The sequence below is a fragment of the Rhincodon typus genome, chromosome 9 (genome assembly GCF_021869965.1).
Source record: "Rhincodon typus isolate 14 chromosome 9, sRhiTyp1.1, whole genome shotgun sequence".
In the NCBI taxonomy this organism is placed as follows: Eukaryota; Metazoa; Chordata; class Chondrichthyes; order Orectolobiformes; family Rhincodontidae; genus Rhincodon; species Rhincodon typus.
Genome location: NC_063340.1, coordinates 16,244,294 through 16,259,532, shown reverse-complemented (window position 1 = coordinate 16,259,532; position 15,239 = coordinate 16,244,294). Strand labels below are relative to the sequence as shown.

At 43.9% G+C, this 15,239-nt stretch overlaps 1 protein-coding gene across 1 annotated transcript in view; it reads left to right on the top strand.

Moving 5' to 3' along the window:
* The window catches only part of mthfd1l (methylenetetrahydrofolate dehydrogenase (NADP+ dependent) 1 like), a 146,398-nt gene that overhangs the window by 24,110 nt on the left and 107,049 nt on the right, over positions 1 to 15,239 (top strand). Inside the window, exons 8-12 of the mRNA XM_048601418.1 lie at positions 695 to 797; positions 1,312 to 1,415; positions 6,018 to 6,115; positions 6,298 to 6,471; positions 9,283 to 9,419. Of these exons, the coding sequence (XP_048457375.1) occupies positions 695 to 797; positions 1,312 to 1,415; positions 6,018 to 6,115; positions 6,298 to 6,471; positions 9,283 to 9,419 (616 nt within the window). The remainder of the gene's footprint in view (positions 1 to 694; positions 798 to 1,311; positions 1,416 to 6,017; positions 6,116 to 6,297; positions 6,472 to 9,282; positions 9,420 to 15,239) is intronic.

The window sequence follows — 15,239 nt, the reverse complement described above, 5'->3', positions numbered from 1 at the left end:
GATTAAAGAGTACTTAAGAGCTGGTGTAAGGTGTAATTGTAGTCAGAAAATTTTAGTCATATTAAAAGCTAAATAGGGAATTTTCTGACTTTAGAGTACGTTGCCAATTGAATAGTGTATAGTTTTCGTTGCATTGCTATTTAGGCCAACATTTTTATTGCCCATTCCTAATTGTTCAGAGGAAACTCATTTCGTAAAGGACATTAGTGAACCTGGTGGGTTTTTTTTACAGCAATCGACAATGGTTACATGGGTGCCATTAGGCTAGCTGTTGAAATTCCAGATTTTTTTTACTGGTTTCTTTTATTGAATTACTCATGTCCCCACAGCATTAGCTTGAGCTTGTGGATTACTGGAATTGCCACTGTGCCACCACCTCCCTTTGTTACAGTAAAAGTCCAAATATGTTTTAAAAAGTTTTGATTTATGTGGGAACTGTAATACAGTTTTTGTAGTGACTTGTGTGACAGAATGCACACAACTTGTTGACTTTTCGTTGAGCCTGATCGGATTTTGATTGAACCATTGTAGGAGGAAAATGAGACCTCTGTTCAATATCTTAGCCACTGACAATGCAACACTCTACTGGCCTTTTTAAACAAGAAACTCTTGAATTCACCCAATTCTTGACTATGATTGATCAATTAATTTAAAAAGACAGATTGTGATATTTTGTTTTTAATTTTTGTGATAGTGTCATCAGAGTGATGTGTTGGTAGTGACCAGTCCCGTGCCAGAAGGACTTGGAGAAGACTGGTTAAAAGCTGACACAACCATAATCGCCTGCAATTTACCAGGTAAAGGACAGTTTGAACTGGCTGAGGGGCAACAGCCTTAAGTTTGGCTGTGGACTAAGCAATTGACTAAAATTGGTTTAATAAAGACATTTTGCATAGCATCTTGCATGAGTTCGGAACTTCTCAAAGCACTTTATAGCCAAGAGTGTTACCAGTGACCTACAGCTGACTTCGTAACTCCCTGAAGCTATTTGTAACAAAAGATGAGAGAATTCTTAACCCTAAGGAAAACATGGGGTTAGAGAACTGTGTTAGTTGGTCTTTAAGATAAGAGTGCAAAGGAAATTTGAAAACATATCTAATTTTAATTTTTTCCCCTTAAAATGTTTGTAAATTGACTGCTAGGACAAGGCAGTTTTTGGGTGAAAAACTGCTGTTCTGCTGATAGGCTGGTTCCCTTACAAGTGCTCCTGATTAGATTTGATTCTGGTTCAAAGATTTTTGCAGGACTCATAAGGAAGACCGTGTATATCTCAGTTTCTTAATAAGTGACTTGTTTTGTGTGTTGTTCCAGCTGCAGGTCTTAATTCAAGTTCCAATCACCAGGATTTTCAGCAAGGCGAACAGGGTTCCTCACATGATGGAATTGGTCTCCTGACAGCAGCAATGCAGATCAAGGTTGGATAAACTTAAAATCTCTAGTATCTGGATCAGATGCTTATTTGCCTCCAGTTCTATATCTTAATTCCAGAGAGTGGAGAAATGGGAAGTGAAGATTTTTTTTCCCCGTCATGGTGATCTGCATACTTAATAAATATACATTACTGGTGTCTGAAATAACAGCTTTGAGTAGGACACTATATTTCTATAGATCTTTTTTGAAAACATGCAAATATTCATGACATTTGAAAGAAGGTGGTTATGAACTTAGACATTTAAAAGTGCAAAAACAAAGTTGCTGGAAAAGCTCAGCAGGTCTGGCAGCATCTGGAGGAGAAAGCAGAGTTAACGTTTCGGGTCTGGTGACCCTTCCTCAGAACTGAGATGGCTGGGAAAACGCAAGTTTAAATGCAGAAAATAGGGAGGTGGGTAGGGTAGGGACTAAACGATAGGGTAGAACCCAAAGAGAGAAAGACAGTTGGACAGACAAAGGAGTTGCTAATGATCAGGCTGGGAGGGTGAATAGTCGTTAATGGGGACTGTTAGTGACTAACAACAGTGGGTGTGTAGTGGCAGGCTATGTGGTAACAAGGCCTGGTGTGTGGGGTGGGGAGCTGGCACACGGGAGAGTTTCGGCCCTGAAATTATCGAACTCCATATTGAGTCCGGAGGGCTGTAGGGTCCCCAAGCGGAAAATGAGGTGTTGTTCCTCCAGCTTGCGCTGGGCTTCACTGGAGCACTGTAGCAAGCCGGAGACAGAGATATTGGCCAGGGAGCAAGGTGGTGCATTGAAGTGGCAGGCAACAGGTAGTTCAGGGTCTTTTTTTGCTAGCAGAACGTAGATGTTCTGTGAAGCGGTCGCCAAGTCTACGCTTCGTTTCCCCAATGTAGAGGAGACCACATTGTGAGCAGCGAATGCAGTAGACTAGATTGTTGGAAGTGCAGGTGAAGTGTTGCTTCACCTGGAAGGTATGTTTGGGATCTTGGATACTGGGGAGGGAGGAGGTAAATGCGCAGGTGTTGCGCCTTCGCCGGTTACAGGGGAAGGTGCCGTAGGGCTGTGGGGAGGTGTTGCGGGTGAAGGAAGTATGGACCAGGGTGTCCCGGAGGGAACAGTCCCTGCGGAAGGAGGGGAGGGGAAGGGAATATGTGTCTGGTGGTGACATCTTGCTGGAGGTGGCGGAAATGGCGTCTGATGATCTTCTGGATGTGGATGCTGGTGGGATGGTAGGTGACATTTCTGTCTCCATTTCTGGGGAGACTGGCCACTAATATCCATTACAAACCCACCGACTCCCACAGCTACCTGGACTATACATCCTCACACCCCACTTCCTGTAAAGACTCCATCCCATTCTCTCAGTTCCTCCGTCTCCGTCGCATATGTTCAGATGAGGTCAACTTCGACAAGGGAGCCTCCGAAATGTCCACATTCTTCCTCAACTGAGGATTCCCCAGCTCCGTTGACAACAGGGCCCTCAATCAGGTCCAACCCATCTCCCGCACTTCTGCCCTCACCCCTCCTCTTCCCTCCCGCAACAGCGATAGGGTTCCCCTACCATCCCACCAGCATCCACATCCAGAAAATCATCAGATGCCATTTCCGCCACCTCCAGCAAGATGTCACCACCAGACACATATTCCCCTCCCCTCCTTTCCCTTGTCCGCCTTCCGCAGGGACTGTTCCCTCCGGGACATCCTGGTCCATACTTCCTTCACCCGCAACACCTCCCCACAGCCCTACGGCACCTTCCCCTGTAACCGGCGAAGGCGCAACACCTGCGCATTTACCTCCTCCCTCCCCAGTATCCAAGATCCCAAACATACCTTCCAGGTGAAGCAACACTTCACCTGCACTTCCAACAATCTAGTCTACTGCATTCGCTGCTCACAATGTGGTCTCCTCTACATTGGGGAAACGAAGCGTAGACTTGGCGACCGCTTCACAGAACATCTACGTTCTGCTCGCAAAAAAGACCCTGAACTACCTGTTGCCTGCCACTTCAATGCACCACCTTGCTCACTGGCCAACATCTCTGTCTCCGGCTTGCTACAGTGTTCCAGTGAAGCCCAGCGCAAGCTGGAGGAACAACACCTCATTTTCCGCTTGGGGACCCTACAGCCCTCCGGACTCAATATGGAGTTCGATAATTTTAGGGCCGAAACTCTCCCGTGTGCCAGCTCCCCACCCCACACACCAGGCCTTGTTACCACATAGCCTGCCACTACACACCCCCTGTTGTTAGTCACTAACAGTCCCCATTAACAACTATTCACCTCCCAGCCTGATCATTAGCAACTCCTTTTGTCTGTCCAACTGTCTTTCTCTCTTTGGGCTCTATCCTATCGTTTACTCCCTACCCCACCCACCTCCCTATTTCTGCATTTAAACTGACGTTTTCCCAGCCATGATCAGTTCTGAGGAAGGGTCACCAGACCCGAAACGTTAACTCTGTTTTCTCCTCCACAGATGCTGCCAGACCTGCTGAGCTTTTCCAGCAACTTTGTTTTTGTTCCTGATTTACAGCATCTGCAGTTCTTTTGGTTTTCATTTAAAAGTGCAACCTAGTTTGCTTAGTTGAGGGTAGATTGTATAGACAGTGTGATAGACATAAGATACAGTGATGTAGTTGCATCACAGGCAGAAAGGTGACCACCAGGAGAGGCAGGCAAGTAGTGTAGGAGTCTCCTGTGGCCATTCCCTTCTCAAACAGGGATACTGTTTTGGATATTGATGTGGGGAGGTGATAGCCTGTTAGGGGAGTGCAGCAGCAGCAGCTAGGCCTGAGGCACCACGACTGGCTGTACTGTAGAGATGGGCCCGGCAAAGTTCAAGCAAGTGTTAGTATTGGGGGACTGGCCAGTCAGGGGCACAGGAATTTCTGTGGCTGTGATTGAGATTCCAGGATGGTATGTTGCTTCCCTGGTGGCAGGGTCAAAGATATTTCTGAGCGGCTGCATGAAATTCTTAAGGAGGGGGTGAGCAGCCAGAGGTCGTAATACACATTGGTACCAACAACACTTGTGGGAAAAGAGATGAGTCCTGAAAAGTGATTATAGGGAGTTAGGCAGATAGTTAAAATTCACGACCTCAAGGGTAGTAATCTCTGGACTATTTCTGGTGCCACGTGTTGGTAAGAGTAGGAAAAGGAGGATTTGGCAGATGAATGCGTGGCTTGCGGGTTGGTGCAGGGGGCAGGATTTCAGATTCTTGGATTATTGGGATCTCTTCTGGGGTAGAGGTGACTTGTACAAGAGGGATAGGTGCACCTGAACTAAAGGGGAACAAATATCCTGGTGGGAAGATTTGCTAGAGCCACTCGAGAGGGTTTAAACTAGTCTGGGGGAGGTAGGTGGAATCCAAAGCAGTAGGGAGATGAAAGAGAAGGTCGAGGACAGTACAGAAGTTAATGAGAGCAAGTTAAATAGTAAAGACAATGTTGGTAATCCTAGTACCAGACAAGGCAGACTAGCACAACAGGAAGCAAGAGAAGTCTGGGTTAAACTGCATTTATTTCAATGCTGGAGGCCTGACAGGTAAGGCGAATGAACTCAGCGCATGGATGGGTACATGGGACTGGGATATTGGAGCTATTACAGAAACGTGGCTGAGGGAGGGGCAGGACTGGCAGCTCAATGTTCCATAGTACAGATGCTATAGGAAGGATAGAAGGGGAGGCAAAAGAGGAGGGAGAGTTGTGTTTTTGATTAAGAAGTACATTGTGGCAATACTGAGAGAGGACATTCTTGAGGGTTCATTCACTGAGTCTGTATGAGTTGAACTGAGAAATAAAAAGGGGAGATCACTTTGAAAGTATTGTGCTACAGGCCCCCCAATAGTAAGTGGGAGATTGAGGAGCAAATATGTAAGGAGATCGCAGAGAGCTGCAATAATAATAGATTTGTCATGGTAGGGGATTTTAACTTTCCTAACATCGACTGGGACTGCCACAGTGTAAGGACTTGGATGGAGAGAAATTGATCAGAACATAGTGTAAGAAAAAGAAACAGAATTCAGCCTATGCAGCTCCCTGAGAGACCAAAAATCTATCTATCTCAACCTTAGGTATACTCAATGATGGAATATTTGCAATCCTCTTGGGGTAGAACATTCCAAAGATTCACAACCTTTTCACATTAGAAATTTCTCTATATCTTGGCCTTAAATGATTGATTCCTTGTCCTGTGATTGTGCCCTGGTGTTCTAGATTCTCTAGCCAGAGGCTATGTTCTCTCAGTTTGTACCTTGTGATGACCCTCAAATGTTTCAACGAGACCACAACATTCCCTTCCTAATGGCAACGTGGGTGATTCTATAGCATGTGGACAGCAGCAGTTCAAGAAGGCAGTTCAGCACCATCTATTCAAGGGTGCTAACGGTGGGCAATAAATGCTGGCCAGCCAGTGATGCCCAGATCCCATGAGTGAATTTTAAAAAAGCTATTGTTATTATAAGATGCCTTTTGTAACACATCATTGCAAAAAGACAGGTTTCACCTTTTTGTAAGTGGGATACAAAAGTGTTTCAGAAATAATTGGTGTAACTGTTAACACACAGGTTTTTATGGGCTTGATTAATGTTTTCAGTCTTTAAATAATTTATTGGTATACTTCATATAGAATACAGTTGAAAGCAGTGCCAGATGGCTAAAACAGCAACAGCACAAAAAATGGAATCTTCGACCTCTCAAATTGCAGCCCATCTCCCCTGTTCCCAGGTAAGCATTCGAAACTCATTTACCTTCAATCCCTCTAGTTCGTAAAACTTCCCACTATTAACTTTTTGTGATTAGATTGGACAATGTTGGAAGTACTTTCTTTTGGTGTATGCGCATGTGCACATTTTAGTTATAAATCAGAACTCATTTGCTGGTCTTAATTCTTCACACAATGTTGTCAGTGACATTGAGATATCCAGAGCGCAGACTCCAAAACCGATTGATGTCCTAGCCAAAGAGATTGGCCTGCGCCAGTCAGAAATGGAAGCCTACGGCAGTAATAAAGCGAAAGTCAAATTATCTGTCTTGGACAGACTGAAGGAACAGCCGGATGGAAAATACATATTGGTTGCCGGGTAGGAACACTTTTTTTATTTTATCTTAATGCCTGTTGGTATGAAGCCTTGGTATGAAGATCAATGTTAGTGCTTCTAAAGTATGTATGCTAACACTTCAGCCCTTCAGGGAAGATTGAATGGACTGGGACTCTTTTTCTCTTGGAAAGAGAAGCTTGAAGGAGGTCCTAATAGAGGTCTGTAAAATCATAAAATTCTCCTTATTGTCGATATGGAGATGTTCCTGCTAGTGGGTAAGACCAAAGTTAGATACCATAAATATGAGAGAGTCATTAATAAATTCAGTACGGCATTAATGAGAAGCTAATTTATTTGAGTAGTAACAATGTGGAACTCTCTACCATGTGACTAATGCATTAAGTGGAAAGATAGAAAGGTAATGCTGGTAATACTATGTAAAATGGATATGTAATACTTTAGCCAAGAAACGAAAGCAATTACATATTTGTATTCACATCAGGCTGTGGTGTTTTAGGTGCTCCACTTACTGCAGGCAGAAACAGCTGTTCCTACTCACTGATTCATACTCCTCAGGTGCTACATGCATACTTCTAATTGATATGAAGTTACACTTTCTAAGTAACTGCAACTTAAATCTAGTTGCATATTAAAGAAGAGCTGGATATAACCAAGCAAAAGGTCACAGCATAGAAGGAACATCTATTGTTGTTCAAACAAAGAACAGAAATTGTTAGAGAAACTCCGCAAGCCTGGCAGCATCTGTGGAGACCTGAGTTTCTCCAGCAATTTGTTTTTTGTTTGTTTCACATTTCCAGCATTTGCAGATCTTTGTTTTATCATTGATGTTCAGTCAAATTTAATGATTAAGCAAACTACTGCATGACAAGAATGTGTACAGCAGCTTTGACACACCGAAACCACTCAGTGCTTTCACAGGAGCACTTAAAGAAAAAAAATTTGGCACCTATCCAAATAAATAGAATTGATGGAGTATTTTAAGGGAGGCAAAGGAGTTTAGGGTAGGAATTCCAGAGCTTGGGGCCACAGCAACTGAAGATGCAACCACCATTGAAGGGATGATTGGGATGCACAAGCTGACAGAAATAGAGGAACTCTGATATCAAAAAGGTTTGTAGAGGCAGGAGGCCATTACATAAATGAGGTGGAGTGAACCTACAAAGGTATTTAAAAACAAAAGTGGGAAGCTGAAATCAATATGTTGCTTAACTGGGAGCTAGTATAGCCCGGTGAACACATTGTTGAGTGAGCTGAATTTGGTTAGAATTAGGATATGGGCAACAAAGATTTGGATATCGTCAAGTTAATGGAAGGTAGAATCTGGTAGATAGGCCAAGAATGTATTGGGATGGTCATTTCCAGAGACAAAAGAGTCTTGAATACCCTGAACAAGTCCACTATAAACCTGGATGCCAGGCACTTTAGTACAGCCAGGCAACTTGATAATGTTCCTTATAAATGAAAATTCAGGTACCGGGATGGTTGCAGGTAAGAGATAAAACTGAGGTCTAGGGCTGGAGCAAAGATTTGGCTGAAATTGTTCATTGAATGAACCATGATATCTTTCCGTGCTGTGCCTTTCATTCTTAATGTTGAAATAAGATTGTTTTAGAAGGTTGCCTAGTTTTGATTTGATTGCCCGTTGCTTTGCTGATTGTTGCGTATATAATATAACTTGGGTGAGAGGGGATGCATCAATCTTATTACTTTTTGTTCCCCATGTTGTTGAATCGGGTACTAATGTACTTTTCTCACTGTGTAATCTGAGTCTCTCAGGACATGTTAGAGAGGTAAGCAACGGTCTCCTCCCAACATCTGTCTAATTAAGTTTTTTTTTTGAGTCAGTAGCCAGTATAAACTATGATTTTCAGTGCAGTTTCAGGGGGATATGTAGTGTACTTGGTGTATGTTTAAGTGGCAGAACAGCTTGAGAAGAATATCGAATCCTTGGCATTTAAACAGTGCCATTGAGTAAAAAGGACTAACATTATTCTAAGCCTTTATAAATCACTGGTTGGTCATGAAGGGTCTAGGCCTGAAACATCAGCCTTTCTGCTCCTATGATGCTGCTTGGCCTGCTGTGTTCATCCAGCCCTGTACCTTGTTGTCTCGGTTAGTCATCAGTTGGCCCTATTGTGTTCAATTCTAGACAACAGATTTTAGGAAGGATGCCAAGTTCTCGAGGATACACAAGAGATTTAGTAGATTGGTACCAAGGATAGAAAGTACGTTTTTGACATGCAGTCACAATTGTAATGTTGGAATTGCACAATTAGTTTGCATGACAAGGTCCCACAAACAATGCAGTGCCTCATAACTTTTTCTTTGTGATGTTGGTTCAAGGATAAACATTAGTAGCTGGCAAGAATTATCCTGCCCTTTGAATTTTTTAACGGGATCTTTCATGTCCACCTGAGAAAGCAAATGTGGCTCGGTTTACCATTTCATCTGAAAGATGAAAGCACGGCACAGGACTTGGCTTCGGTACTACACTGGAGTGTCAGCCAAGATTTCGTGTTCAAGTATCTGGGTTTCCTTCTTACTTGCTTTCTTCCTTTTCCTGTCCGTCCCTCTCCCTCCTTACCCCTCTCTCTCACTTTTGCACCCTATTCAGAAATCAGTAGTCTCTTCTAATTCTTAATTTCTCCTAATTCTACCCTCCTTTGCTAACATAAACCACTTTCATGTTACTTCTGCTGCTAAACTGCATCTCTGAGCTATCTGCTTTCTCCTGCAACTGAACTGAAGTGAGGAAGAAATAGTGACTTCATTGGATGTGTCAAACAAATTGCTTAATTTACAAAGTATGAGTCATTGCTGTGTTTTTTACAGAATTACACCAACTCCTCTAGGAGAGGGGAAGAGTACAGTGACAATGGGATTGGTTCAAGCATTAGTGGCCCATCAAGGTGTTAATGCCTTTGCTTGTGTGAGACAACCATCTCAGGGACCAACATTTGGTGTTAAAGGTAAGCAGCTTACAATAAATTTTGCTAATAGGTAGTTCATAGAATCTTAACATAGAATCATAGCATCTCTACAGTGTGGAAACAGGCCGTTCAGCCCAACAAGTCCACACCGACTCTCCAAAGAGCATCCCACTCAAGCTCAACCCATCTACCACATCCCTGTAACCCTGCATTTCCCATGGCTAATCCACCTCACCTACACACTATGGGCAATTTAGTATGGCCCATCCACCTAAACTGCGCATCTTTGGACTGTGGAAACCCATACAGACACGGGGAGAATGTGAAAACTCCACACAGTTGCCCGAGGCTGGAATTGTACCTGGGTCCCTGGTGCTGCAAGGCAGCAGTGCTAACCACTGAGCGAGTACATTATTTCCTCTATGAATCAGATTAATGTGGAATTGTTCATTCACCAGATGGCCATGAATGATTCAAGTCTGAGTAATACAACTCAAGTAGCAGTTTCTTTGGATGATCTTCTGCTTACCTTTTGGTATGTCTGGAGAATCTTGCTTTTGAAGATACTGCTGTGGTTCTGTTGGTTCATAAATAAGTTTGCTGTTTTACTGTGGAAAGAAGTAAAGTTGATGCTTATTATCTCAGCAGAGTCTACATTGGTTGAGTTTTAGATCTTCGTTTTGTAATGCATTCTTGTTGAAAGTTGTAGTTTCAAGGTTGTTCCAGAGACTTGACTGACACTCCCAGCACAGACAGAGAGAATGCTGAACTGTCATGAGTGGCATCTTGTTGATGGGGTGTAAAATCAAAACCAGAACCACAACTACTCCCTCAGATGGACCTAAAAGATCCCACGGATCATTTGAAAATGATCAACGGTGTTTGCTGTGGTGGGTTGAGTAATGTTTATGCTTTGCCCAAAAGAGATCATTTAATTTCTTTATTTGCTGTATGAGGGAACTTGCTCTTTGCAAATTGGCTGCTATGTTTTCATTTTTTAATTCACTCATGGGATGTGGGTGTTGCTGGCTGGCCAGCATTTATTATCCATCCCTAGTTGCCCTTGGGAAGGTGGTGATGAGTTGTCTTTTTGAACTGCTGCAGTCCATGTTTTGTGGTGGACCCACAATGCTGATAGGGAGGAATTTCCAGGATTTTGACCTAGCAACAGCGAAGGAATGCTGATACATTTCCAAGTCAGGACAGTGAATGGCTTGGAGGGGAACTTGCAGGTGCTGGTGTTCCTATTTAGCTTCTGCCCTTCTTCTCCTAGAAGAAGGTCGTAGGATTCAAAAGTGCTATCTGAAGATTTTTGGCAAATTTCTGTAGGGCATCGTGCAGATGATACACACTGCTGCTACGTAGTACCATTCAAGAAGGCTGCTTTGTCCTTGATAATGTCAAACTTCTTGTGTATTGTTGGAGCTGCACTCATCCAGGCAAATGGGGAGTATTCCATCGCACGGCTGACTTGTGCTTTGTAGATAGTGGACAGATTTTGGGGAGTCAGGAGGTGAGTTATTTGCTGCAGGATTCCTAGCCTCTGACCTACTCTTGTAGCCACTGTTTGTGGTGAGTCCAGTTGAGTTCCTGGTCACTGGTAACCCTGATGATGTTGATAGGGGATTCAGTGATGATAACACCATTGGATTTCAGTGAGCTGTGGTTAGGTACCTTTTGTTTATTCATTTTTTTTGTAGGATGTATACGTCGCAGGCTGGTCTATATTTATTGCCTGTTCCTAGTTGCCTTTGAAAAGGTGGTGGTGAGCTGCCGCCTTAAACCACTGTAGCGCACTGCTGTGGGTTTACCCACAATGCATTTTGGGAGGGAATTCCAGGATATTGACCCAGTGACAGTGAAGGAATGGTGATATATTTCCAAGTCAGCATAGTGAGGGGCTTGGAGGGGAACTTGAAGGCTGTGGTGTTTCCATGTATCTGCTGTCCTTGTCCTTCCAGACAGAAGTGGTCGTGGGTTTGGAAGGTGCAGTCTGAGGATCTTTGGTGAATTTCTGCAGTGCATCATGTAGATAGTATGGCCTGCTATTACTGTCAGTGGTGGAAGCTTTTGGATGAAGTGCCAATCAAGCACGCCACTTTATCCTGAAAGGTGTCAAGCTTTTTGTGTTGTTGAGCTGCACCCATCCAGGCAAATTGGGAGTATTCCATCACGTTACTGACTTGTGCCTTGCAGATGATGGAATATTGGGGAATAAGGAAGTGAGTTACTCATGGCAGTATTCCTAGTCTCTGACCTGCTCTTGTAGCCACTGTGTTTGTGGTGAGTACATTTGAGTTTCTGGTCAATGGCTACCCCCAGGATGTTGCCAGTGGGGGATTCAGTGATGGTAACACCATTGAATGTCAAGGGGCATGGTTAGATTGCTTCGTATTGGTGATGTTCATAGCCTGGCATTTGTGTGGCAAGTAACATTCATGCCATACTTGTCGGCCCAAGCCTGGCTATTGTCCAGATCTTGTTGCGTTTGAACGTGGACTGCTTTAGTATTTGAGGAGTTGTGAATGCAACTCATCAGTGAACATCCCCAATTCTAACCATAAGATGGAGGGAAGATGATTGAAGTAGTTGAAGTTGGTTAGGTCTAGGGCGTTACCCTGAGGAACTCCTACAGAGATGTCCTGGAGCTGAGATGACTGACCTCCAACAACCATGCCTATCTTCCTCTCTATCCGGTATGACTCCGATCAGCAGAGTTGCCCCCTTAAACCCATTGATTTCTGTTTTGTTAAGCCTCCTTGCTGCCCTACTAAGTCAAATGCAACCTTGATGTCAAGGGCTATCATTCTCTCCTCACCTCTGGAATTCAGCTCTTTTTTTTTTTAGTTCGTGTTTGAACCAAGGCTGTAATGAGGTCAGAAGCTGAGTGGCTCTGGTAGAACACAAACCGGGTGTCACTAAACAGGTTATTGCCAAGCAGGTGCTGCTTGATTGCACTGCTGATGACATATTCCATCACTTTACTGAGAGTCAAAGTAGACTGACGGGTGGTAATTGACTGGGTTGGATTTGTCTTGATTTTTATGTACAGGACATACCTGGGCAATTTTCCACGTTGGGTAGATGCCGTTGTTTTAACTTAACTGGAAGAGCCTGGTTATTGGAGCAGCAAGTTCGAGAGCGCAGTCTTTAGTAGTATTGCTGGAATGTTGTCAGGGCCAGTAGCCTTCATGTTATCCAATGCCTCCAATTGTTTCTTGATATCACGTGGAGTGTATCGAATTGACTGATGACTGGTAACTGTAATGCTGTAGACCACTGGAGGAGGCCAAGATGGATCATCCACTAGGCACTTCTGGCTGAAGATTGCTACAAATGCCTTTTGCACTGATGTGCAGGGTTCTTCCATTATTGAGGATGGGGATATTTGTGGAACCAACTCCTCCAGTGAGTTGTTTAATTGCCTACGATTATTCATGACTGGAGGTGGCAGGACTGCAGAGTTTAGGCATGATCTGTTGGTTGTGGGATTGCTAAATTCTGTCTGTCACGTGCTGCTTAGGTGGTTTGGCATGCAAGTAATCCTGTTTGGTAGCTTCACCTGGTTGATACCTCATTTTCAGGTATGCTTGATGCTGCTCTCGGCATGCTCTCCTGCCCTGTCCATTGAACCAAGGTTAATCCCCTGGCTTGATGGTAATGGTTGAGAGGGGAATATGCTGGGCCATGAGTTTACAGATTGTGTTGGAGTGCAATTCTGCTTCTGTTGATGGACCACAACGCCTCAGATGTCCAGTTTTGAGTTGCTGGATCTGTTCAAAGTTTGTCCCATTTAGCACAGTGATAGTGCCACACAACATGATGGAAGTTATTCTCCATGTTAAGGTGGGACTTCATCTCCCCAAGGACTGTGTGGTTGTCACTCTTAACAATACTGCAGAGGCATCTGCAGCTGGCAGATCGGTAAGGATGAGGTCAAGACTGTTTTTCCTTTTTGGTTCATTCACCACCTGCTGCAGACCCAATCTCGCAGCTGTGTCCTTTAGGATCCAACCAGCTTGATCAGTAGTACTGTTGCCGAGCCATTCTTGGTGATGGACATCGAAATCACGCATTCAGAGTACATTTTGTGCCCTTGCCATCCTTGATTCCTCCAAGTGTTGCTCAACATGGAGGAGTACCAATTCATCAGCTGAGGGAGGATGGTATGTGCTAATCAGGAGGTTTCCTTGCCCATGCTTAACCTGAAGCTGTGAGACTTCATTGGATCCCAGGGTTCAATGTTGAGGACCCCAGAGCAACTCCCTGCCAACTGTATATCACATCTTGTGCGTCTGTCCTGCTGGTGGGACAAGATATAATCGGGGATGGTGATGCTGATGTCTGGGACATTGTCTGTAAGGTATGATTCCATGAGTATGACCACGTCAGACTGTTGCTTAACTGGGCTGTGAGACAGCTCTCCTAATTTTGGCACTAGCCTCAGATGTTAGTCAGGAGGACTTTGCAGCGTCCACAGGACTGTTTCTCCCCTTGTCTTATCTGCTGCCTGGGTGTGTTCTGTCTGATTAAATTTCTTTGAGAATCAACCGCATTGCTGGTTCTAGAGTCACGTGTAGGCCAGACCAGGTGAGAATGGCAGATTTCCTTCCCTGAAGGATATTAGTGAATCAGATGGATTTTTCTGCCAATCGACATGGTTTCATGGTCATCAGTAGATTCTTAATTCCAGGTTTTTTGTCTATTATTGAATCAGATTCCATCATCTGCCATGGCAGGGTTCAAACCCAGGTCCCTAGAACATTAGCTGAGTTTCTGGACTAAAAGTCTAGTGATAATACCATGAGGCCATCGCCTCCCCTGCAAGACTCTGCAAGATGGTTATTGCCTGGCATTTGTGTGGTGCAAATGTTCGTTGCCATTTGTTCTAATGTACTCATACATTTTCGATGTATAGTCAAGTTATGGACAGACCACCTCTTGAATCTCTATAGCAATTTGTTACAAACGACTAGGGCAGTTGAGTCAGCAATGCTGATGGGCGGTCATGTCACATGCAAGCCTGATTGAGTAAGGATAGCAGGTTTGCTTTCCCAAAGGACTTTTGTGATGCCATTGGATTTTCATGAGGATGTAACAGCTTCATGATCACTTTTGCTGATACCATCTTTTGTTTCTAGGTTTAAAAGTTGATTTAAAAACAGAAATTGCAGGAGAAACACAGTCAGTCTGGTATTATCTGAATTAATGTTTTGTGTCAAGTGACTTTTTTTGAGCTGCTACTAGCTTGGTAAAGATGATATTTGTAACGGAGTAGGAGTTTGGGGGTTATGGGGGAGGAGAAGGAGTAAACAAATAGGTGGATTTGGAGCTCAGAGAGAGAAAGTAAAGTTAGGCGCAGAAAGAATGGTTGATAGTAAGCTAGGGAAAGAAAAAAGCTGATAATGGGTACTAAGAGTAGGTGAAAATGGGTTGGCTCTGCTGAAAGCTGCTCATGTCGTGACAGTGCTGGGAAGTGGTTTTGGGCGTGGGTAAAGAGTATGGAAGGTCGTGTTCAAGCTCTAAAATTATTGATTTTGATATTAAGCCCTGAAAGCTGCAGGATCCCCAAGTGGAAGATAAGATGCTGTTCTTCCAGATTGCAAAGCCTTGCTAGAGCACAGCAGCAGGCCTGAGACACAAATGTTGGTCAGGAAACAGTAGTGTGTTAAGTGGTAGACAACTGGAAGCTCGGGGCCATTTTTATGGACAGAGCATAGAGGTTCTGCAAACAGGTCACCCAGTCTGAATTTCTTCTGTCCAGTGTAGAGAAGATTACGTTGTGCCAGTGAACACTGGACTGGATTGACTGAATATAACTGAAGCAATGATTGCCTTTGAACAGGTGGAGCTGCAGGA